We start from the raw sequence: 23,215 nt of genomic DNA, 5'->3' as shown, positions 1-23,215 counted from the left end.
CGAACAGATTAGCCTCACGAGAGCAGACAAGAGTGTTCTTTGTGGTATGAGGATTATTAGTTGTCCTACTGCACAGTGGAGAAGACCAGGACACAAAGACGGGAAGGACTTTTGTTCAGGCAGAACTGGGACAAGGCTCTGGTCCTTCGGCTTCAAAAGCTAAACCTTCATCCATCAAGCCACAATGACTCTTGTGGACATTTTGAAAGCTTTTCCCTTGGGATGCACTGGCACCCCAATCCAAACGCCCGAGCCTCCTGGGAAGGATGCTGCTCTTGATCACCATGCAGGGCGCCTGTTTCTTGCAAGAGGCAGGTGTCTGGGTTGGAAGTCAGCCCCAGACAGCGGGAATCAAGCAAGGCAGAACTCAGTGGCTTTCTATGCATCTCTCATAGCTCTAGGTCTTGCCCTCTGTCATTACACTTGGCTGTAGGAATCAAAACTAGGCCGGATCCACTAGAGAAGGTACTCTGGCTGTAGAAGTTACTTCTTTCTAGCCCGATACCCATGGTTCCCACAAAAAATGCCAATGTTACCCAATTTAATAGCTGAGGAATAATGTCCACTTCAGTCTTCAACCTCTTTTCTAAGGGTTTTCGAAATCATCTGAATCAAGTGTTCTATCATCTGAATCGAGTGTTCTTTATAACTCTTTACAAGTGTTCATTTAAAGAACTGAGATAAACTCCCGAAAAAAAGAATGGGAAGTTAAACAGTAAAGCTCCATGTTGGTAACAAAGAGCAATAACAGAGCTGCCCGATTGCTAAGTCTGGTGGAAAATGATAAAAAGATTAGACTTTGAAAGGCCAGGAAAGCTGGGAGAAGCCAGGCAAAAACAGAGACAAAGGAATCTGGGAAGCTTTTCTCACCCCAACTCCAGGGCGGGTTTTGTCGTTTTGTTTTTTCCCCTCTGTCTTTTCCTGAGAAGTCTTAGACAGCCTAGTATGACTAAACCTACTTCTGGGGAATTTTGAAATCCATTGTTTCATTCACACATTTCTTCAGTGTGAGCAACCTTCGAAGTGTCACACATAGGGGAAGCTCTCCCGGTCACTCTGCAGGAACCGCTCCGCAGTGACTGCCGAGGAGAGCTGGGAGAAAGCCCCCCGGAGCGGCTTCAGTTCTCTGGACAGCGAGAAGGGAAAAGGCAAGAAGACCCCGCAGGCCCACTTCTGCCCGGAGGTTTCGGATTCACTTTGTGGGAACCAGAGCAGGGGCACATGCCGCCATTGCCTCTGCAAGGAGTCTTCAGCATCCCCCCCCCCCCCACGTGGAGTTTGTCTGGGGCTGGCTCCCAGAGACCCGCTAAAAGGCAGAGCAGGGACATGTGGGGCCCTCTGATGCGGGACTGCCCAAGCTGGAGGCATCGCCGGCCAATGATAACGAGTGCTCCCCCCGTGCCGCGCAGGCTGCAGTGGATTTAACAATGGAAACATGCATTTTACAAACCAAAGGAACAACAGCAGGAAAAGATATTTTTAGTGATCTCGGCTCTGCTTAAAAGACGTCTGTTTCATCTGAAACCAGGCAAGCCTCCTACAAAGTCGGTCTGCGCAAGCGGCGATTAGCATAAAACAGACAGCAAACGGCCGCCTCCTGGGTGAGTGAGGCTGGGAAGAGGAGGAGGTGTGCATACTACAGGAGGCCGAGGATTGTCAATGAGATGCCGCTCCCTCCTCAGCCAGAGTGGTTCTGCACCAGTCAGACAAGCTGGGACCAACAACATGGGGCGCTGAAAAGGCGTGCAAGGCGCTCCCTGCAGGGGAGGGAGGGAGGGGCCCCCACCACAGGGAGGGGGGGGGGGGGGGGGGGGGGGCAGGAGGGGCCCCCACATCAGGGACCAGGGGAGCCCCTGCCACAGGGAGGGAGGAGGCCTACTGGAGTCTGGTCTCCGTGACAAGTGGACGCCATCTCTCTGCCCCTGAGAGGCTCCTGGGCCTGCTTCTCATTTGGCCCTGTGGTTACTATAGGGTTCTGCCCCCCGAGCTGCTTGTCTTCCTGGCAGTGCCATGACTGCCCTTTTTCCCCAGCACTGGGAGCCTGGGTGAAGCAAGAAAAGACCTTGTTGGCAGCCATCATGGAAACAAGATGGAAACGCTGAGCATCCACAAGCCCCACTTACAGACACTGCTCTACAGAGAACAGAGCAGCCGCTACAGGGCCCACTCTCCTTGGTCCTGTCGGGGAGGCCCGGAGCCTGACCTTGCATGGCAAGTCCTCTGCCTTTGCTTTCAAGCATCATTCCGCACAAGAGGAGAGTGGGAGTTGGGGAAGAGGGTCGCCAGGTGGACTCACAGAGGATCAGAGTCTTCCTGGTTTCCCTTCAGGAGTTTGTCTAGGGAGGGTGAGATTTTCCTAAGGAGATAAATGGTCACACAGGAGCTACCCAGCGAAGGACTAGAGAACTGATGACTTCGCTCTGAGCACAGGGACAGCTGAGTCAGATGGGTTTAACTAAAGACTCTGTGACTGCCAGGACTGGAAGCCACTGAGAGAGAAATTTAGGGATGTCCTTGAATGAGACGCTGACAGAGGAGATGCCATCTGTCTTGGGTTAAAGCTGGTAAACGGTTCACCTCCGAGGAAGGACAAATGACCTTAGGGGGACACTTGCAGAAAAATGAACCCAAGTTAGTTTCATTACTAGCCAGAGTAAACAAAGAAATGCAAAGTCTCCAAAAAGCTGCAAAAATCCCTGGGCAGAGGTGCTAGGACTTCCCCAGGTCTGGATGTACTGCTTCCACTGTGGCCAGGCAGGGAGCCTCCACAAACCAGAGCCCCAGTCCAGGTGCAGCCATCTATCAGGGACTCCCTGCTTCCTGCCCAGCTTCTCAAGGCTTCAGGTGTTTACGGGCTCAAGGCAGGAGGAACACTGAGCGGAGCCGGCTGCTCCGGACAGAGATGGGCAGTGCTAGCCAGTTAGGCAGCCTCCCCTCACTGAACCCCAGGGACCACTCTTCCTGTGCTGAAAGTACTTAACAGTATGCAGCAGGCTGGCTCTGCTGCTGCAAGGCTGCCAGAGCCCCCAGCCAGGGGGAAGCCCCCAGCACAGAAGCCCAGGTCCTGCTTCGGGTGGGATTGCCCCTCTCGGAATATCAAAAGTATCCCTGAGATGGACACCCGTTTGCCCTTCCTACTTCGGCTAGATAATGGAGCTGCACATTCCCTGGCTTGGAATCCCTCCTGTCAGCAGCAGCAGGGATCTCATGCTCCAGATACTCTCTCCCTCCAGGACGAATCAATCAGCTCCTGCTATGCTCCCATTTCCCCCACATTCTGCTTTCCTCTCCGCTCCTGGCCACCTATATTTAAAAAGGGAAGGGCGGAGGGGGCCGAGCAGTTGCTCTGGGCAGCTCCATCCTCAGAGACGTATCTGCACTTGCTTGGCCTGACAGCTGTGGCCTAATTTTCTAAGGAAGCAACCAAGCTCCTTATTGCTACTCATTCAGCTTCTTTTCATTGCGAAAACAAGGGGGTTGGAAGAAGAAAGAGAAAAGAAGTGTTAGAAATGAGGGGGAAATTGTGATGCCGGAGAATCCTGCCAGCAGGATAAGAAGCAGCGGATATAGAGATTCCAGGGCCAATTTCTAGGGCCTTAGCCAAGTGCGCTGATGGGAGGAAGGGCTGAAGTATTACTGAGAACCCAAACCTGTGAGCATTTTAATTTGTGCCACAAAGGCATCGGGGCTTTAACAACTGTTTTGATCTTAGATAAGGTGACTCAGGGTTTGGGGAGAGGGAGGACTGAGGGGATGGACCCCCAACTACTCTGAGAAAGCATCAACTCCAGGTCCCTGCAGTCTGGAAGCAGTGGGGGATTCCCCCATTCCAAAAGGTGGACTGTACCCCCTCCCCCATTCCAAAAGGTGGACTGTACCCCCCATCCATTCATCTCTTCTTAGCTCTAGTCTGGAGGGCACACTTAGCCCAACCTCACTTTGCCCCTCGATGCTGATGGAAAGCACCAGCACTGAACCTGGAACAGGCTTTTCTTGGTTCCCTCCAGGTGCTCACCGTTTTGTGAATGCCCCAGCCCAGCCGGGAGGGTGCCAGAGAAAAGGCAGCATGTCATAAATCATATGGCAATCACCTGCCTGCTCACTCTCAGCCTATCAAATTAAATGTTAGAAAACGAAATCTTTTGGTTGAATTTAAAATAACCCAGTAGCAGGTGGACTGCTCTCCTGGACACGGAATGATGCTGGAAGGACATGGGGAGGGCTTATTTTAGCTTTGCAGAAGCTGCTTTGCCTGCACATCCCAAAGCCTCCGTTAACTGTCCCTCTCCACTCTATGGTCGGTCAACCTTCAGCTAATGTGAGCTCCATTTCTGTCCGTGTTCTGCCCGTGCCGCCATTAACCAATCCCATCATAAATATTTTTGCTGGGAAATGACGATCCCCACTGTATCGGAGCACGCTGACCTAGTGAGCATCCAGGTCACAACGGGGCTGCAGAACCGTGTGTTCTCCCGCCGCAGGGACTGCTTGTGAGTGACTAGACACTAGGGGAGGAGTCCGAGTTCTAATCTCAGCTATCACAGACAGCGGACTCGCTATCTGACCTTGGACAGATTCCCCTGTTGCCCTGCCTGCATATGTGAAGTGAGATGTGGTAAAGACATCTTCATGGCCCTTTCTAAGCAGAAAGAGAAGAAAGAAGACCAGAAACTGGTGATTGTGGGCCACAAAGAATCCGAAGCAAATAAAAATAAACGTGTCATTACAGGGGTGAGGTAGACAACTGAGTCTGAAGTACTGGCTGGAAGCCTGTTTCATATACATTTCTCCATGTAGCAACAGCAAGGGCTGGGTTTTTAAAACATCGCCAGGGACCTTTCCAAAGGTCCAGTGAAGGAACAAGGCACATCAGAGAAGCCCATCACTTGTGGAGGCCCAATGATAAAGCTGAAAGAGAGACGGGAGTTACATTTCCATAGCAAAGACAGGAGCTTACTGGGAGAACAAGGAGGGTTAGGCAAATTCAAGTACAGAAAACTGGCCAAATGAAATTGAGGACAAGCCTGACGCATGGGACTAGGAGTGAGGGAGAGGGGTGATTCCTTCCGGGAGGCAGAGGCAGAAGCTGCCCAGTTTGACTTTGGGAAATGAGACCCCGAGGGGAGATAATAAAAGATGAGCAGCAAAGGAAACAAGGAGGATTTAAAAAAGTAAACTCCAAAGAGCACAGAAACTCAGAGTTCAACGTGAACAGGGAAAAAGGCAGAAGCCGAGACAAAAGCCAAATACTCAGGAGGGAAAAGGGACCCGAGGTAGTCTAATGAGGAAGGGACCAGGCTACCAAACCATCATATGGTTCCATGTCCGAACTGGCTGAGAGCTAGGACACCACCAGGCCTGCCCTCGGATGGGTGGCAGAAGTGACTCAAGGCAGGAAAAAAGGGAGCGATAGCAGGTGGGGTGCACAAGCCTCGGAGGGCCCCAGACCAGACAGTGCTCTCAAGAGTCCCTGCAGCCTTGGACACGGGCGAAAGCGTCGCATGGCTCACTCTCGGCATCCTGAAGGCCGTCAACTCCTAACTCTCCCCACCTGCACCCGGGCAGGCCTCGGGCACTCCCCTTCCTCTCCCCCAGGGATCTCCAAGGCATGTAGTGTGGCGCTCCGGGGCTGGTTTTCCTGGAAGTTGGTGCCAAATGGGTCTTTTCTCATTTTCCTCTGGCCCAGAACATGGTTTCCTCCTCCATGCTTCCATTCAACTTAGTCAATTAAGGACTTGTACTTATCCAAAGACAAAAGACCGATTTAGCACTGAAGAAACATGGATTGGTGTTTGACACTTAAAATCAGTGCTTGAAAGGGGCATCAAACTCACAATCCTCTAGACCTGAGGGCCTCAAGGCAGCTTCTGAGGCAGTTTAAGTACTCTAGGAACGTTCTTAATCATAGCTACTCTCATCAGATTGCCATATAACACTGAAATGGAATGGAAGCAAATTATATTCTTTAGTAATCATCTCCCCTACCCCCACAAACATGAAACATCTCCTTGTTAAACCCCCACACCACCTCCAAACAAGCCAGATAGCCTTCTGGAAGACAACCATGAATATATTTTTTTAAAGTCCATTATTCACCTTGGAGACTAAGAGCTCAGATGGACCTATTATAGTGTGGGTTAAAAATAGGTACCTGGACTGCTCAGAGCACTTCTCCCCACACAGGCTCAACCAGATGCTTCCTAAATGATCTTCCATAGAAACCCAAATGTTAAGGCTCCCCTCCCCTGTAACCAGGCTCCTCCAAGCCAAAATCACTCCAAGTGCTCAGGAGCTGTACTACTTTTCTTTACAAAGAACAGAGATCTTTTCCTAAAATTTGTAATTTCTTAAATGAAGACAAAGCAAAAGCTTAAGTGATAGAAGACCCCTGAAATCATCTGTGACACACAAACAGAGCCAGAAAGCACTGAAGACTCCCTGCAGAACTTCAGACCAAAGTCTAGGTCTTTCCTTTTTGAAAACCAGCTCCTGATGGGCACCTTGGCTGGTCCAAGAGGTGAGGGGTGGGGAGGAGGAAGGTTGCAATAAAGGAAGCTAAACGTGCCTGAAGTGTTTTGGCTACAAAAAGGAAGAGCTCCTTGGGGTTTGGAAGGAGGAGGTGCAGAAGAAGGAAGTGGGGCATGTGCTTGGGCAATGGGGTGCTTTAGATGAGGACACCAGAAGCATTGGGACTTACACTGGACATACAATTCTGGGTAGAGTGACGACAGGAGGAGGATAGAGGAAGAGGAGGGGGCAGAGGAGGAGCTTTCCCTACTTTTCTTCAGCTCAGATTCAGGAGGATGTGATGAGAACAGAGGGGAGTTGGGGTCTCGGCAGGAGCTGGAGATGGTCTCCCTGACCCAAACCTGACAACGTCACAATAGTACCAAACCCAGTCAGTGTATTTCTGAGAGTCAAGAGTCATCCTTGGGCATGCTTCCTGCCTTTTCTATTCAGGGAGCTCCAGGAGGATGTTTGGAAAATGGGAAGAATGCTCTCTGGAAAAACTCTGGATTTTCTAGGGCCCTCTGTGCAAAAGCAGCATTTCCTCTTTTCTTGCTCATCCTCCCCGTTCCCTCACCCCCACGCACTCACGAGCACAAATACACAAGAACTTAATTAATCCCGGTCCGTTCTAGGAGGCCAATCACATGTGGTTTCCATTTTCCCAAAGAAAACACATCAGACTCTTACAGGCAATGTGTGTCCCAGTGCAGCTCCAATGTGTAAGACAGTAAACTCCACTGGAGACAGTTTGGGTAGTCCACTTAAAAAGACCATCTCCTAGCTTTATCTTACCAGGACCCCAAACTCTCACCTCCCTGCCTCTGGAGTTGTGCAGACATCTCCTGCCTGTCTGATGGCCTTTTCCATTCTCCTTGAGAGCTTCTAAAATACTGGGTTGGTGCCAACGAGCTAGCTCGTCCAAAGCGTTGGAAGCAATGGAAAGCAAGGTTAGGTGACAAGGTCCAGGGAGGGGAGACTATTTCCTATTTTCCAATTTATATCTTGAGAATGTGTCTTCCCAAGCACAGGATTCTTTTTCACTGAAAAACTCTTCCTCATATTTTAAAAATGAATTCTGCCCCAGTCCACCTGTCCCTTACGTTTCCCTAGTGAACTTTGCTTAGGAGATCAGAAGACAGCAGGACGTGCAAAAAGACTTTGGACACCATGCTCTGTTTGGTTGTCCAGGTGCTGAGAATGGATTTCAGAAGAAGCATCCCCATGGAGAAAAACTGCTGGGGGGGGGGGGTCCAAGGCTTGGGAGCACAAAACCTCTGCAAACTCCTCTCACTCCAGACCTTTCCTCCTGCGCTAGAGCCTCAATGTAGACTTGAATAAGTTAGTTAAAAACAAAATCCTTCAGCAATCTGCCCCCTCTATTTGGATGCCTTAATTGGATCCTTTTTATTTTTGTACTTCGTTTTTATTCCAATATGATATGGATGCAATCCATCAAAGCTGAAAGTGGAATATAAGAAACCAGTAAAAACTCAGTCCTTGAAGTACAACCATGTCCTTCAAACTCCAGGACCTGGCTGAGGGCGATAGGCAAAACGTGATTTTAAAAGGAATGTCATTTTAACTGGGGCCATGTGGATTAAAACAGACTTGGGCTGGGTTTGGGAAAGAACTGGGGGAAAGGGAGGAACAGCTTCATTCTTCAGAGAAATCATTTAGGAAAAGGAATGCGTATAGGACAGAGCAAAGGAATGGGCAGCTGATACTGATGCTACAGGCAGAGGTCTGAGAGGACTCATGGGGAATAAGGACGTGGTGATTAGAAGAACATACGCCAGCCCCCAGCCAACTCGGGGCTGATTTGGTCACGATTAAGTCAAGAACGTGGCATCCTTGGGGAAACATGAGTCCAGCAGACTGGAGATTTCTGATGACCGCACGAAAGGGCTTTCTTTTTCCTTTGGTTATTTCTATAGTAAGAAATAAGATTCTGGGGCCTGGTCAGCTTCGCTTTAGTCGCTGTCCTTTCTCCGTGACCCACCAAAAGAGCAGACGCAGAAGACTCTAAAATAAGCCGGCCTCACTGAGAAGCAGCTTGGAGGGCTTGGACATGATATCAAGGCTGGGCCACGCCCCATATCAGGGGCAGAAAGAAGAGAGACAGATACATGGAAGTGAAGGACGGGGAGGGCTCCCATAAGTTCTCTGCATCATCTCCCTCTCCCTAAGAAGACTTCTCTTTAACCAGCTGAGAGAACAGGGGAGCTATTTTCTCTGAGTTATGGGAAAGTGTGACTGTCCCGCCGTGATCCACCTTCCCCTCTCCTAAGTTCCCGGGACTCTCCTCCGAGAACTCCCCACTCCTTTCCATGGGGTTACGGAGCGGACTGAGGCCTCCCCGGCTCAGGTTTAAGGTGCGACGCTTGATTACACTGGCGGGAAGGGGCACTTCCGAGGTGCAGCCTCGCCGCCTCAAACACAGAGCGTGTCCTGGCCCTGCGGCAGCGGAGGGGAAGAAAGGGCTGTTATCAGAGCCTGGGGCAGCCGGCCAGAGGGCCCCGCTGGCAGGCCCAGCGCCGGCCTCGCAGACTTGCTCGTTCCCTGCACAGAAGCAGCCCTTGTCCAGCCCCAGCTGTTTGGATTATGCTGAGTTCATACCACACTCCATCAAAGAAGCCGGGTCCCACCTCCCCCCTTTTGGTCCGGGTGAAAACAAGACCTGGGGTTGTTCTGTCCCCATGAGCCCAGGGAGGGGGGAGGAAGCCCAGGGAGGGAACTGATACACCCGCCCTCCCCCGGTGGCCCGGGGGCTACGCCCTCCTCTACTTCAGCCGCCATCCAGAGGCCAGTCCCGGAGGTAGCCAGCCCCTCCCCAGGCCCACAGTCTACCAGGGGTCCTCACACTTTTTAAATAGGGGGCCAGTTCACTGTCCCTCAGACTGTTGGAGGGCCAGACTATAGTAAAAACAAAAACTTTGTTTTGTGGGCCTTTAAATAAAGAAACTTCATAGCCCAGGGTGAGGGGGATAAACGTCCTCAGCTGCTGCATCTGGCCTGCAGGCCATAGTTTGAGGACCCCTGGATAGACTGCAGAGGCTCATTTAATAGGTGGGGGACATGAGAGATGGCCTGACCCTGTTCTAGGACTCCAGGGGCTGGGAGAGGAGGGAGAGAGACAAAGCCCGGGAATTCTGGGGGCCTGGCAGCGGCTGCGGGGGGAGTCTGAGTGGCACTGACTAGGCCCAGCAGGGCCCAGAAGGTTCCCCGAAGGACTGCGGCTTCTCGCCGGCTCCCTGCCACGCTGCTCCACAACCAAGTGCCGCTCAGGAGGCTCGAAGTGGTCGGGACACCCAGCGAAGGCTCCGTGGCCAAGAGACGACAGAGGGGTCAGAGGCCAAAGTCCGTCTCACCCCCAAGCCCTGCACATTTCTGAGAGTGGCCGGGCCCAGAGCGCGCCGACATCCCCACGCTGAGGGACAGAAGCCTCCCACACCCCCCGAGGAGGCTCCCAGGTTCGACTTCACGCCGTCTTGTCTCCTGGAGTCGGGCCCTGCGGCCGGGACGGGACCAGAGCCTCCCTATCTGCTTCTCACAGGGCACTGATCCGTGAGGTGCTTAACGAGGACAGACGGACAGCCATGGCCCAAGGCCGAGGAATTACTGGCTGTTCCATGGGGGCTGAGAGGGCCCTCCTGCCCTTTGGCTGTGACCCAGGACACACGGGGAGGGGGAGGCCGGCAGTTCTCCCGCTCCCTGCTCGGGCCCAGCCCCAGGTCAGGGCTCCTGGGGGTCCTGCCCTCTGACCAAACCACACGATCACAGACTGGGGCCGTCAGGGACTCGGGAGGCCTCTCAATGCACAGGTAGGGAACTGGGGCTCCGTCCAACAACGTGACCGGCCACGTCACAGCCCGCGCGGGGCTGAGGGGTGACAGGGACCCCGGTTTTCCTTGCCCTCAGCCTGCCTCCAGGAGAATTCTGATAGAATCCAGATGTTCCTCTTGGAGCTGACTGGACTCCCCAGACTGCAGAGGGGGGCGGCCCTGGCAGTGAGCACTGCCCCGCTGGTCTCCCGGGGGCTGCCTTGGGCAAAGGCCACCTGGGAAAATGTGTGAGCTCCATGGGAGGGGGGCTGGTTTATCTGAGACTCTGAGTTTGAGGCTGACCCGATGGAGCACGAGGCCGTATTAACGCCAAGGAGAAGAGGTGGGAGGGCCACGGTGGCCAGCGTGGAAGGGGATGCTGGGGAAAGGGCCCCAGCCTTGGGAGAAACTCCGAGCTACTAACAATGGGAAGCGCGGTCTGGGCAGCCGGGGCCCCCCTCTCTGAGGTTGGGGCCACCGAGAGGGGAGCCTGGCCGGGCACAGGCTGGGCTAGTCGGTCTCTGGGCTCCAATTCTGAAATCCCTGGTCCCTTCGGAGCTGACTGATTCACAGCCTCACTTTTTATCTGTGCAGACAGATGCGAAATGGCAGAGAGAGTCCTGTCCAACAGGCCCGGGGGACTACCTGGAAGAGGAGCTGCCTGGGAAGGAGGCCCAAGAGGGACAGCAGGGGGGACCGGAGCAGAAGAGCGGGGTGCAGTGGGGCTGTGGGAGACACTGGGCAGCCGAGGGCTCAGGAGACCTGAGGGGCTATGGGAAGGGAGGGGAGACCCAGGAGGAGGCCGTTACAAGAGCTGGTCAGGTGAGGAGGGTTGGGGGGGGGCTTCTGAGGGGGAGGAGAATGGAGAGAGGGAGACTCAGAGACACGGAAACTGATAGGACTCAGCAAGAGGTTACTGAGGAGGGACTGGAAGGAAGGGCAACCCCGGGGTGATGAGCCTGGGCAGCGGGGAGGCCGGGGCAGGACTTGGGTCTGTCTTCCCGGCGGCTTGCTGACCACTAGGCCACCTCACATGGCCCCTCCCGCAGACAGCTTCTGGGGCTCTCCAGCAAGAGGCCGAGGATGAGGAGCCGGGCCCGGACCAGGGCGTGGCTGGGCTGTACACAGGGGGCTGTGCGCGGCAGGTGAGCCCTGGGCCTTGCGGCACAAGGCTGGGCAGTGCTGGGGTCTAGCCGGGCTAGGAACTGGGAGGGGAGCTCTCTGTGAAAGGAGCTTGTCTTGCCCCTTGTCCGTGTCAGGCAAACCGAACAACCTCATGGGGATGGGGACGTGGCCAAGGTGGCGGAGGCACCTTGGCCCCTGATGCGGGCCCCAACACTCGCCTGGGCCTGAGCCGAAGGGCCCCGGTACTGCTCCGCGACCAGCGGCTGCCCTGGGCCTGGGACCTTTTCCCTCCTGTCCCAGCCTGCAGGAGGTGCCACAGTCTCCAGAGCCCCCGGGGGCACTGCCCCATGTAGTCCTCACAACCATATGAGGGGGAAGGGCAGCGCAGCCCCCAGAGGGGCTGGCCCGAGGTCCGATGAGCCCGAGCGGGGACCCTCAGCTCGGGGCTGTCTGGGGGCTGCCCCTCTCCCTCTCCCGCCAAGCAGAAGATCCAAGCCAACTGTCTCACGCCAGAGGAAATGAGACCGGTTTTTCTAGCATCTTCTTTCTTTCTGCTCTTTGAAAAGAAGAGCTGGACAAAGTGGAGATGCTGTTGCTGCACTGACTGCGGGGCTGCCCCTTGGGGGGAGGGTCCCCCCCCCCCGTTCGAGGCTGAGCCCCGGCAGGCGGGAGATCAGATTTTCCATCCCCTCAGGGCCCGGGGCCGCGCGGCCTCTCAGAGACGGCCCCTGGGTGACAGAGCCTGCTCCTGTGTCCTAGATTCAGCAGGCCTGAAGGTGACCCGGTACCAGCTGTCACAGGCCGCTCTTCCAGCAACCCCGTTCCCAAGTCAGGTGGGAGACGAAAGCTCCCCTTGGTGGGGCCGGGGCCCGGCCGGGCAGCGTGGTCCAGGTGGGGCTGCCTCCAGGCTCGGCTCCCTGACACGCAGCCTCATTTCACACTCCATCTGGCTCAGGCGTCCGCCTCCCCCCCCCCCCCCGCTCCCCCCACCCAAAAGGATCTGACAACAAAGCTAATAAGGGGACATTTAACCTCAGGGGAAACTGCCTGTGCGCTGAGTGAGTCGCCGCATTTCCCAACATCCACCTGGACCTGCCTTGTAAAGGCCGCGCTGGCCACTGGGTGGGTCGGTCCTGGAGCGGCTGAAGGAGTTCTGCCTTCTCTTTTGGGACCACCATGGGGAACAAAGGAACGGGGGGCTTAAGGGTCGCAGCAGAGAGAGCACCAGCTCTGGAGTCAGAGACCCGAGTGCAAATCCAGCCTCACCCACCTAACACTCACTAGCTGTGCTAGGAATCAGCAGGGGAGCTCGCTGCTAAATGAGCTTGTCCTGCCCCTTGTCCGTGTCAGGCAAACCCAATAACCTCCTGGGGACGAGGATGCGGCCAAGGTGGTGGAGGCACCCAGAGCCTCGCCAAAACCGCCAGGGCGGGCAGGGGGGAGAGGGTGGCAAGCCAAGCACCCGGTGCCGTTTTAAGAAAACAAGCAGGGCCCAGAGAGGAAGAAGGCAGAGGCTGACCTGATGATGAAGGCTCCTCTGCTCTCCAGGAGTTTGCGCTCGCTGCTGAACCTCTTCAGCAAGTTGATCATGAACTTGTAAAAGTAAGAATTCATGGTGGGAGAGGAAGGCGAACACTCCAGACCTCTGGAACCTGGAAAGAGGGAACAGCTCTGCTGGTCAGGCTGGCTGGCACAGAGTGGACCTACCTCGGGTTCTGGGGCTGCGGGAGAGGACTCTGAGCCGAGCCCATCCTCGGGGAACGCGCTCCACCGAACTGTGCACTTTTGTCACACAAACTCCTTTTAGCAAACACTATAAAACATCGTACACAAAGCAGTTCGTCCTCTACCAGGGCTGAGGGAGAGAAAGGAAAGACAGGAAGGAGCCGTTGTATGCCAAACACGGCAGGGGGAAAGAAGCCGCTCGTTCCCTGATCCTGCTTCAGGGAAAGGAGGGCCACCAAACCATTTGGTTCTTATAAACACGGGCATGATCTGCCCCAAAACGGCTTAACTTCTGCCTGACGCAGGCACCCCTGAAGTCTCCCCAGCTCAGGGATCATCCGGACAGAGCTGGAAGAGGGCCTAAAGGCCAACGAACCACCTCCCTCCTTTCCTGCCCTCACTGGCTCCGCTGGTCCCCGTTGCCCCTGGGCTCTGTGGCCTGCTTTCCCCCCTCCACCCTCAGAAGCAGTTGTGGTCCCCAGGGACCATCCCCTTCATCCTTCCCCTCTGTGCGGCAGACGTGGCGAAGCCCATTGCCCTCCCGGACACTGCTTCCAGCCGCTTTTCCTGGATCACCCGCTTCCTCCCCGACAGCTCCCTGCTGGTCAGTATCACTGCCTGTCCCTTCTCCATCCTGCCCCTTAGCACATGGCTGTTCCCCTTGCTCTGGCTCTGGGCCGTCCTCAATTCTTGCTCCACAACCTCATTGGCTCCGGAGTTTGACCAGGACTTTAGGCCCAGGACTCCCAGCGCTGCACAGCCAGCCCGAGGCTCCCCCTTCAGTCGGACTTTCCATGGCTCCTGCGAAGCCTCCCCTTTTCCTGTCCAAGTCACTGTGATCGTGCCACGGGTGCTTCGGGTTCATTATCTTGGCTTTATCCTGGTCTCCTCACGTAACCATCAGCTGCCATTACTTGCCACACCACAGAGCTTGTGTGGGACCTCCTTCTCAACATCCACAGTCACAACTCGGTTCAGCCCCTCACTAGCTAACAGCCTCCTAAGAGGTCTCCCCCATTCAGATCATCCTACACGGCTGTCAGAGAATCTTCTTGAATACGGATCTGGCCTGGAACTCCCTTCCCACTCTCTCGGGATAAAATGGAAACTCCTTGTTTAGTCCTGAGAGCCCTAGGAAACGACCTTCCTCATCTCCTGGATCCTCCTCTTCCTCCTCACTCAAACTGAGCTTCTCTCTGCCCCGCCGCAGTTGCTTCCTCACCTCCCTCTCACTGACCTTCCCATGAGCTGCATGGGAAGCCCTTCCTAGAAGTCCCAACCACCAACGGCCTCTCTTGTGTGAGTTCAGGTTGTCTTTCTCGGGCACGTCTCATTGCCTCCCCTGCAATGCGGACTCATTCTGAACGGGTCTTTTCTCACCTTGGCCTTACACGCCCATGCTGGGCACAATTCTGGGCACCGAGAGGAAGCTGAGCCAGCAGCTGTGCAGGTGCCGCGCCTGGTGCCCATCAGTGTATTTTAGCCAAACCCCTTTCCAGGCTGACTGCACTTCTGTCATCCCACGGGCCGGCCCCCAGCTGCCCATTTGTGCATGGAGGCCTGTCTCTGTGGGGCAGAGCCCTGGACTCCTGGGACCAGGGCCTCGCTGTCACGGAGCGCTCTCTGACGCTGCCCAAGCATTTGCTGCAGAGCCTCCCCGGAGCCCACGCAGGAGAGCACAGAATGCCAGTCCTCCCCATGCAACCAGCCCATTAGCTGTGTCTGTGGGGTGCTCTCCCTCAGCCTCCTGATCTCCCCAGTCTATTAACGGCGCCATCAACATGTGATCGGCGGGTCTGTATCCCCCTTACTCGGTGCTTTATGTTGGCCCCCTCGGCCCCGCCAGCGAAGGCTCTGAGCAAGTTCTACCGTGACGAGACACAAGTGATTTGGCAGATGGCCAAGGTCAAAGGAACAAGGGTAAGTGTGAGATTACGGTTCAGATGTGGGGGTAGGGTCACTTCCCAGTGAAATCAAATGATGTCCCAGCAGAACGTACCCCAGACGCCACCAGCCTGGCAGAGCGCGCCTCTGGCTTCTTCTAGCCGGGAACCTGCCCAATCTGGGCCCTGGGCTGCGGGTTTTATCTCTGCCTCCTGCATGAAGAACGTGCACGATCATCGAGAGTGTTACAGTCTCCAAAATCAGCAGGCCTTCGTGAGGCCCCAGCCGGCTGCCCGAATGCCAGGACTATGCAGACAGACCTTCGAGGGCTCCTACTGTGCTGGGAACAGGGACGTGCCCTGAGAAGCCGATCTGGGGGAGGAGGAGCAGGCACCTGGGCTGGGCCTCCAAGGATGGGATGGAGGGGATGGATGGAGAGGGAGGGAGGGGCAGACTGGGTCTGGGCTGGGAACCTAAAGGCAACAAGAACGCATGGAGGCCGGGCTGGCAGCGAAATGAAAGAGGAACTGCAGCAGATCCTGGAATCCAGTCTGTGCTTCGGCTTGGACAAGAGGTGATGGAGTCGTGTGAGCAGAGATGGGCCTGGGACCTGAAAAGCGGTCCAACCTCGACCTCCTGAGGAGCCCATTGCTCTGACCTCACTAGCACCTACATTTGAGAAATCAGCAGGAGAAATCCATTTCCAAGCAGTCTTTTTTACTTTATTTACTTCTTCTCAAAGGAAGAGGTTGGATATACCAAGAAGAAGTTTTTTCTGATATTTATTCTAAGAAAAGTCCTTCTCCTTGGGAGACACACAGAGGATGTCCTGGAGCACGTGTCTCACAGAGACAGGAGCAGATCTCACTCTGAGATCCCTACTGAGGGAACCTGTGGCTACTAAGTACCTGTGACCCAAGTGTAAACAGGCTCCATTCTTTTGTCCATGGCAGCTATTTTTGGCACCAAGTGGCGCATTCTCGTATGTGGCATTGACCCAAAACTCAGGCTTGGGTGAGGGCTGATGCCTTGGGGGGGACTCCCTGGGATAGTTACTCCGCCACCACCCAGCTTCTTACTCGTTCTTTAGCTTCCCCCTCCTTCCTGCTGCCAATCTAGTTCTATGTGGTCTGTACAGTTAAAAGCATGTTTTCTGGAATGCATATATACATATATTCCTATGTACACAAATACTCAGTACTATGTGTAAGAAGATATAAAAACAATCCACTTCTGCTGGCTGCTTTCTGGTAGTTTGATCTCCTCCCATACAAATCCATGTTTGCTAAAGGTTTCCCGAGACTCCAAAAAGAAATGGGAGCCATTTGGGAATTAGTCAAAGAAGGATTTCTCCTGTGCAGAGACCGATCGAGGGGTGTATCTCCTCCATGCCAGAGGGGCTGGAAGCCCTTGCAGGGCATTAGGAAGAGATGCTACTTAATAGTTGTGAGAACATGGGCAAGTCACAACCTTTCAGCCCATTTTCCCATCTGTAAAAGCAGGAACGGTATGTATGTACCTACTTCACAGGGCTGTTATGAGGTGCTAATTAGAGAGTGTATATAAAGTACTTTATAACCCTAAATGTGCTCTGCAATGCCAGCTATCATTATTATTGTTATTCAAGTCCCTGAGTCTCGATGGTTCCAGTATGCAACACTAAGTCCCCAGAAGCATCACACTGAGCTGGTTCTCTCTTGGCCGTCACTTTTTTCCATGTGTAAAAACAACCCACAGAATTATATTAAGTGCTCTGAACCTGGCCCAGGGGGGGAGAGCTACTGCTTACGAGAGCCCCCACCATCCTCCTGGACACCACCAGCTTTTGTCTGGTAGTTGTGATGCCTTCTACCATTGGCACAGTTATTGCCAGGGAGATAGTTCCCCAAGTTAAAAGTTCACAGAAAGGCCCTGAGGGGGAAGCCAATCCCACTGTCCTCATCAAACTTTTCCCAACATTGTCTTCTCTAATTCCTCCTTGATTAGCAGGCTATTGGGCTGTGCTCTGAGCCAGGAGATTAACACCTATCACTTCAATAAACTGCTGAAAGGCTCTGTTATCAATCTCTAGAGTGGGATATGTCAATATCAATACTAACTGGAACCCTATATATAACAAGATCATGAGGGACATAATGATTGCTTCAGGATTGCGAGAGAAGGGTTGGGATTTTAATACTCCAAGTTCATGGAGACTGGCTAGGCACTCATTTTATTTTTCAAGGGAGCATTCTAACGTCATATGGACCTCCTGTCAAGGACTTGGTTCTTGTTAATCTCGATGGTTCCATGGCTTTGAAAACCACCTTCAAGTTTTATAGCTACTGCTGGCCTTTTGTTTTCAATGACACACAGATGGAGTTTAAGAATGAATGTTACAGAACGTCCAGGTGCTCAGTCTGATTAGTGATTGTAACAGAACCATTACATAGAAGGAGACTAAACTAAGCTCGGGACTTCTCTCTCTACTCTCAACCCCTTAACATTCACTGCTGCCATTGTCCAATGAGGGTCTCTAGAAGCTGTTGGAATTCCCATCCTGGCCTTTGCTGGACATTCCTACTTCAACACATTGTCAGTCCCTGAAACTCACTACGTCCACATGTGAACCCATCATTTTAGCCCTTACACCTACACTTCTTCTAAGAAGACAGTCACCATTCTCTCAGCCACACCCCAAACGGTTCTGGCTCTTCTCTCAGTCCCTATTTCTAACCCATCATCAAGGCCTTCTGAGCATCCCCTCCAAGCATCCCTTACTCCAACCTTTCTCTTCAATCCGCCTAGCCTGGAAATCTGCGCAGGCCCATGGCACCTTTCTTGGACTCTCACAAGCAGTTCTTATTTGGTGTCCTTCTGCCTCTAACCATCCTTCACATTAATATCTACTAGGCTTCCTGACACACAGGGCTGGTGACGGCATTCTTGGGCCTAAACATCATCAGTTGCTCTCTCCCAAAGCCTCTCACAATCAGGCCATGCTCTCCATTTCCTATTTCATTTCACATGACTCTCCTTCACTCAGTCAATATTCCAGCCAAAATGGACTGCGATCTATTTGTGGAACTTGATATTTAATCTCCTTTTCTTTCTTGTCTTTAAAAACCTAGACTGAAGGTTCGGCTTAGGTGCTCCCACCCCTGGGCCGTCTTCCCCAATTCTCACTGGTGCTCTTTTCCCTATTCTCAAATGTTCCTACCCATGGTAGGAACTGATCTCTGGTCTGTCTGATCTCTCCTTTGCCCTCTTCACTCTTGATCTTGTACTGCTTGTTGGTGTTATTTTTTTTTTATAGCTTTTTATTTACAAGTTATATGTATGGGTAATTTTACAGCATTGAGAATTCCCAAACCTTTTGTTCCAACTCTTCCCCTCCTTCCCCCCACCCACTCCCCAGATGGCAGGTTGACCAATACATGTTAAATATGTTAAAGTATAAATTAAATACAATATAAGTATACATGTCCAAACAGTTATTTTGCTGTTGTACTGCTTGTTGTGTGCATGGCCTGTCTCCTCAGAATACAAGCTCCTTGTATTCCTCAGTACCCGTCATGCAGTAGCACTCGGTAAAGTTTCACCGAACTTACAGATCTGGCAGAATTTGTAGACCTTGGCCTGACTATCAGAAGGATGTCTGAAATTCTCTATGGGAAACTTCCAGGACAGTACCCACGGTGAGCACCTGCACCTGTGAGCTTGCTGGGGGGCTCTGGCTAAAGAAGGGAGGACTCAGAAGCACAGCCAGAGCCTCTGTTCCTTCTCAGACTGTGACTTAACCACCCTGTGATTCCTTTGGGTAGGAGAATCCAGTTGGCTTACAGGCAAACCAGCCTGGCTGAAGAGAAGAATCTGGGCCTTTTTGGGCCAGGAACCACAAATTCTGACATTTGTTGGGCGCCGACTTCTCCCTGGATCACACTGTTCCCATATTAGCCATCCGAAGGGCAGAGGCTATCTTGAGTGGTGTGGCCAAGGATTTTATGTGATGGAGAAAAGCAGGGATTTCATGAAATGAGAGAAAAGAAGGCAAAGTCTCGTTGGGCAACCTCTCAGGTAAATCAGATGACTCCACTGCATTTCTTTCTAAAGAAAGCACTAGTGTCTCAGACTTGGGCAGATCTGCGACAAGCAGCAGCTCTGGGCAATGGCATCGGCTGCTTGAGGACCACTGGGCCCTCTCTCCAGAAGGTTGGAACGCCAGGCCGAGCTCTGCCTAGGTCTCTCCCAAATAAGAATCCAGGATGGGACTCCTGTCCTCTAGTCTACCCTGTGTCTTCAGCAGGCCGGGTAGCAAGGGCAGGGACTGAGCAGGAGGACCTGGAAAACGCTGATCCCGGGGACAATCTGGGCAGGGAAAAATGACTCCAGGACCTTCAGCTCTGAGGGGGAAGTACTTCAGGGACTGAGCAGGAGGACCTGGAAAACACTGATCCTGGGGACAACCTGGGCAGGGAAAAATGACTCCAGGACCTTTGGCTCTGAGGAAGGCAGGTAACTGGGCTTCAGGTAGGACACAGGAGCGCTGGTTTTGGAGCCAGGAGCTCACAAGTAAACTTAAAAGGAATCCCGTAACTCAGAGGCCTGGAGGCTGGGGGAGCAGATGGGAAGTTGCTCTCGCTCTCAGCACGGAGCCGAGTAGGAAGGCTGAGCAAAGGCCCAGCTTGCCCTCATAAAACCCAGCCCCTGCCAAGACTCAAAGGGCACAGAGCTAATGTCCCTGTCAAGAGTACTAGGAAAAGTGAACGGCCCCCGGTAAATGTGGGGGGAAATCAATGGTGGATGAAGGGGAGAGTCGGGGGAGGGAGAGTAAGAGAAGGGAAGCTGGACTCGTTTCCCAGGCTCTCCCAACTCTGGGGAAGGAACAATCCTCTCCCCAAACTCCCAGGCATCCAATACCCGCCCCCCCCCCACCCCCGAAGGATTATTCATAGTCAGGGCTACATAAAAGAGAAGCAGAGTCAGGTAGAGAGAGGGAACACATGAGCCCAATGTGACACATCAAAGGCAGCTCAGCGAACGGAAGGTCTCCCCGGCACGCTCCCCCCTCCGGCTAAGGTTTCAAAGGTCTCCAGCTTCCCACTCTCCTGCCTGATGTGTGCTTGGAGCTCGGACAGGCAGGAAATGCATGTTTCCCCCCAGCAGCGATGGATTACTCTCAGAGTCCTGGGCTCCCCGGTGCCCCCCTGGATTGCCCTCCCGGCTCGGGGGGCTGGGAAGCACCCTTGGGCGCAGTGTGAGGAAGAGGAGGGGCGTATTAAGTGCAGGAGAGGCTGGGAAATCTCGTTTTTAATGTGGAAGGCCGCGGGGGCGGGAGGCCATATGAGTGCTCCCCAGGAGTCTCTCCTGGCAGCTCCTGTGCTGGGGCGGCCCAGGCCTGGGCCAGACGGACACAGGCGGGAGCACTGTGGACACGGAGCCAGCCCTCCTTCAGCCAGGTTCTGCAGATGCTGCTAAGTGAAACCTGATGTGGCGACATGGGAATCTGCAGAATGTCTCACAAACAACCCTCTCCGGGATGTTTTGGATTTCGGTTTGGTGGATGTGACGTGAAGGAACCTCACATGTGGGGATAAAAATAGCCCTGTTCTTTTACACACAAAGCAAGTTGGGGCTCACTCAAACCAGATGTGAAAAGGCCGGCCCCCCACCCGCCCTGCGCCCCCGCGGAGACAGACGCTTGGAGGCTTGGCTGCCAGGGCTCTGTCAGGAGGGGAGACTGGCTGCTGCCCACCCCGGGATGGGCATGGAGGGTGCAGGAGGAAGGCCTGCCATTCCCAGCACTGCCCACGGCACTTTCACTCTCCTGCCATTTTTTAAATGGATTCATTCTCAGAGCCACTTCAGCGGTGACAGCTCCTTCCTGGAGCCCGATCCTTCTCTCTATCCTGGTGCCCAGTTCTTGCCCCACCCACAGACAGGAAAGGCCAGGCCAAATCAGGAAGAAAGCAGGTTCTGATGATAGGGGGAGGAGCAGAATCATTAATGGAAGCGACCCCTTCCTCCCCGAAACACACACAGGAGCCTGAGACAGGCGGGGGCTGCTCCAAAGGCTTGCCCTCTTTCTGTCTGTGTCCAGGTTGGAACGTCCAAGCTGGGCCCTCTAACTCAGTCCAGCACGATTTCTGGCTGCAACTTTTACAGTAAGAAATAAGTCAAGGAGTAATAGAATTTCTAGCTGATAATGGCTAAAAAAAAAAAATGGAAACCCCCCCGCCTGTCCCAAGAAAACAGCTGTTGCAAGGAAGGAGGGCCGGCGGCCAAGGGCGGTGAGGAGGAGGGAGGCTGATGCTGCCTCGGCACCATGTAAGCAGGAGGAAGTTCCAGAGGGCTTAGGAGACAGCTGGGGAGGGAAGGACACCTCCCAGGCCCCTCGGGGCAGCTCGGTGGCTGGGCACAGGTGGAGGTCTGGCACCAAAAGCAACACCCCCTCCTGGATGGGAGGGTCCTGGGGCAGGAAGGGCAAGGCAGTGGGATGAACGTTCCGGGGAGGACGAGTCCCGGCAGGACCAGTCAATCACGCAGGCCCACACCATGGGAGGCTGCCAATCTGCGCCTCTGCCGCGGGCCCAGCTGCCCACCTTGGCCCAGGCCCACTCAGAGGGCCAAGGAAGCAGGGGAGGGCAAGGACCGTTTGCGCTCTGGCTGTGGCCCCTGGAGGGGCTGAGGAGTGATCCGAGCAGGAACAACGTGCGTCCCCCAGGGCTCGGCAAGGCTTCCCCGCCCCTCGTAACCAAATGGCACACTGGGCCAGGCCAGGAGGCTTCCCTCCTTCTGGGCCAGCAGGCTCGGAGCCCCCAAGACAGCCTCCCCCACATCTTCACGAGTTCCACAAACTGCTCGCTTTCCTGGCCTGGGATCCCAAGGACGTCTGCATCTCCAACAGAAGAGCCCAAGTAATGGGAATAAAGCTGCGCCAAGAACGCCTCTGAGGGGCTGCCTGCAGGCCCCCCGCCAACCATGGCAGGGCCCCGAGGTGCGGGCAGCAGCCTCCCACTTCTGGTCCTTGGCAGCCTTGGCTTTCAGGATCAGTGTTTCCTATAAAAGCTTATGACTTTCCCTGAGATGTGATGTCTTTTATGCTTTAGGAAAAAAAAAACTTTGTGTGTGTGTGTGTGTGTGTGTGTGTGTGTGTGTGTGTGTGTGTGTGTGAAAGAGACAGAGAAAGAGAGACATGGGGGAAAGGGAGGGAATCAAACCGTAAAAAGAAGCAACAAAGCAAAGTTTGGCGGCGGGAGGGAAGCCTCTCCCCAAACAGGAAGAGGGTCTGGCCTGGCGGCCTCTGGTTTATGTATGCGGTAAGAACAAGATGCAGAGAAGACAATCCGTCCTCCCCCCACCACGTTTCATGAGTCTGAGAAATGAGCTGAGAAAGGGCGGCCCAGAGAGGAACATCGCCTGATTGTTTACTTCCTGTAGTACTTTCTGAGCTAAACAGTCCCAGTCCCTCCAGACCTCCTCAGCCATTGACGGGCCCCCTCCACTGATGATGAGACCCCTCCCCACGCAGAGAAGAGGCTGCAGGGCCTGTGTCCGAGTCCCAGTCCGGGGCTCTGTCTGCCCCGATCCTTGCCTGACTGTGCCTGGATTGCTCACGGGGCCTCGCTGGGCCTGTCTCTCTATCAGCATCCCCTCGGTTCTTTGAGGGTCCAGGACCACCAAGGAGAGCACAGAGTTTAAGCTGTCTATGCTCGAAAGAACGGTCCTTTTAGATTGTGCCTTGGTCGCCTTTTCAGACCAGGATCCCCTGCTGACATTTCTCTACTCCAGGAACCAAGAATACCCTGGTCTGTGTCAACCAACAGTCCTGGAAACAGGCCAGCAGCAGTCCCCTGGCTCTGCCCCCATTCTAATGCCACCGACTCCATGTTTCAGAAGTACCTGGGCCCAAGGTCCCCCAGGACACTACTTACAGCAGCCTCACTCTTCTGACCCTAAGGCAGCTCTGCTGGTCCCAAGAGAACTCTCCCCACCTTCTCCCCTCACAGCTGGGACAAGACAACTCAAACATCCAGGCGAGCCGCGGCCCCTGGCCCTGGGCTGGAAAACACCCTAAACCTAAAAAAGAAGCAGTGTCGGTGAATGCCCTTTGAGGCGCCCTGCTTGAGGCTAGCCCTGTGTGGGCCAGACTGGCTGTGGCTGTCCTGACA

At 54.1% G+C, this 23,215-nt stretch overlaps 1 protein-coding gene across 2 annotated transcripts in view; it reads right to left on the bottom strand.

Moving 5' to 3' along the window:
* VAC14 (VAC14 component of PIKFYVE complex) overlaps positions 1–23,215 on the bottom strand; it is a 108,420-nt gene that overhangs the window by 29,731 nt on the left and 55,474 nt on the right. For both annotated transcript variants that reach the window (XM_031949960.1, XM_031949961.1), the window contains exon 14: positions 12,976–13,108. In XM_031949960.1, the coding sequence (XP_031805820.1) occupies positions 12,976–13,108 (133 nt within the window). The remainder of the gene's footprint in view (positions 1–12,975; positions 13,109–23,215) is intronic.

This window comes from Sarcophilus harrisii, chromosome 2 (genome assembly GCF_902635505.1).
Source record: "Sarcophilus harrisii chromosome 2, mSarHar1.11, whole genome shotgun sequence".
NCBI lineage: Eukaryota > Metazoa > Chordata > Mammalia > Dasyuromorphia > Dasyuridae > Sarcophilus > Sarcophilus harrisii.
The sequence above is the reverse complement of the archived record's forward strand: the minus strand, read 5'-3'. Positions and strand labels throughout refer to the sequence as shown.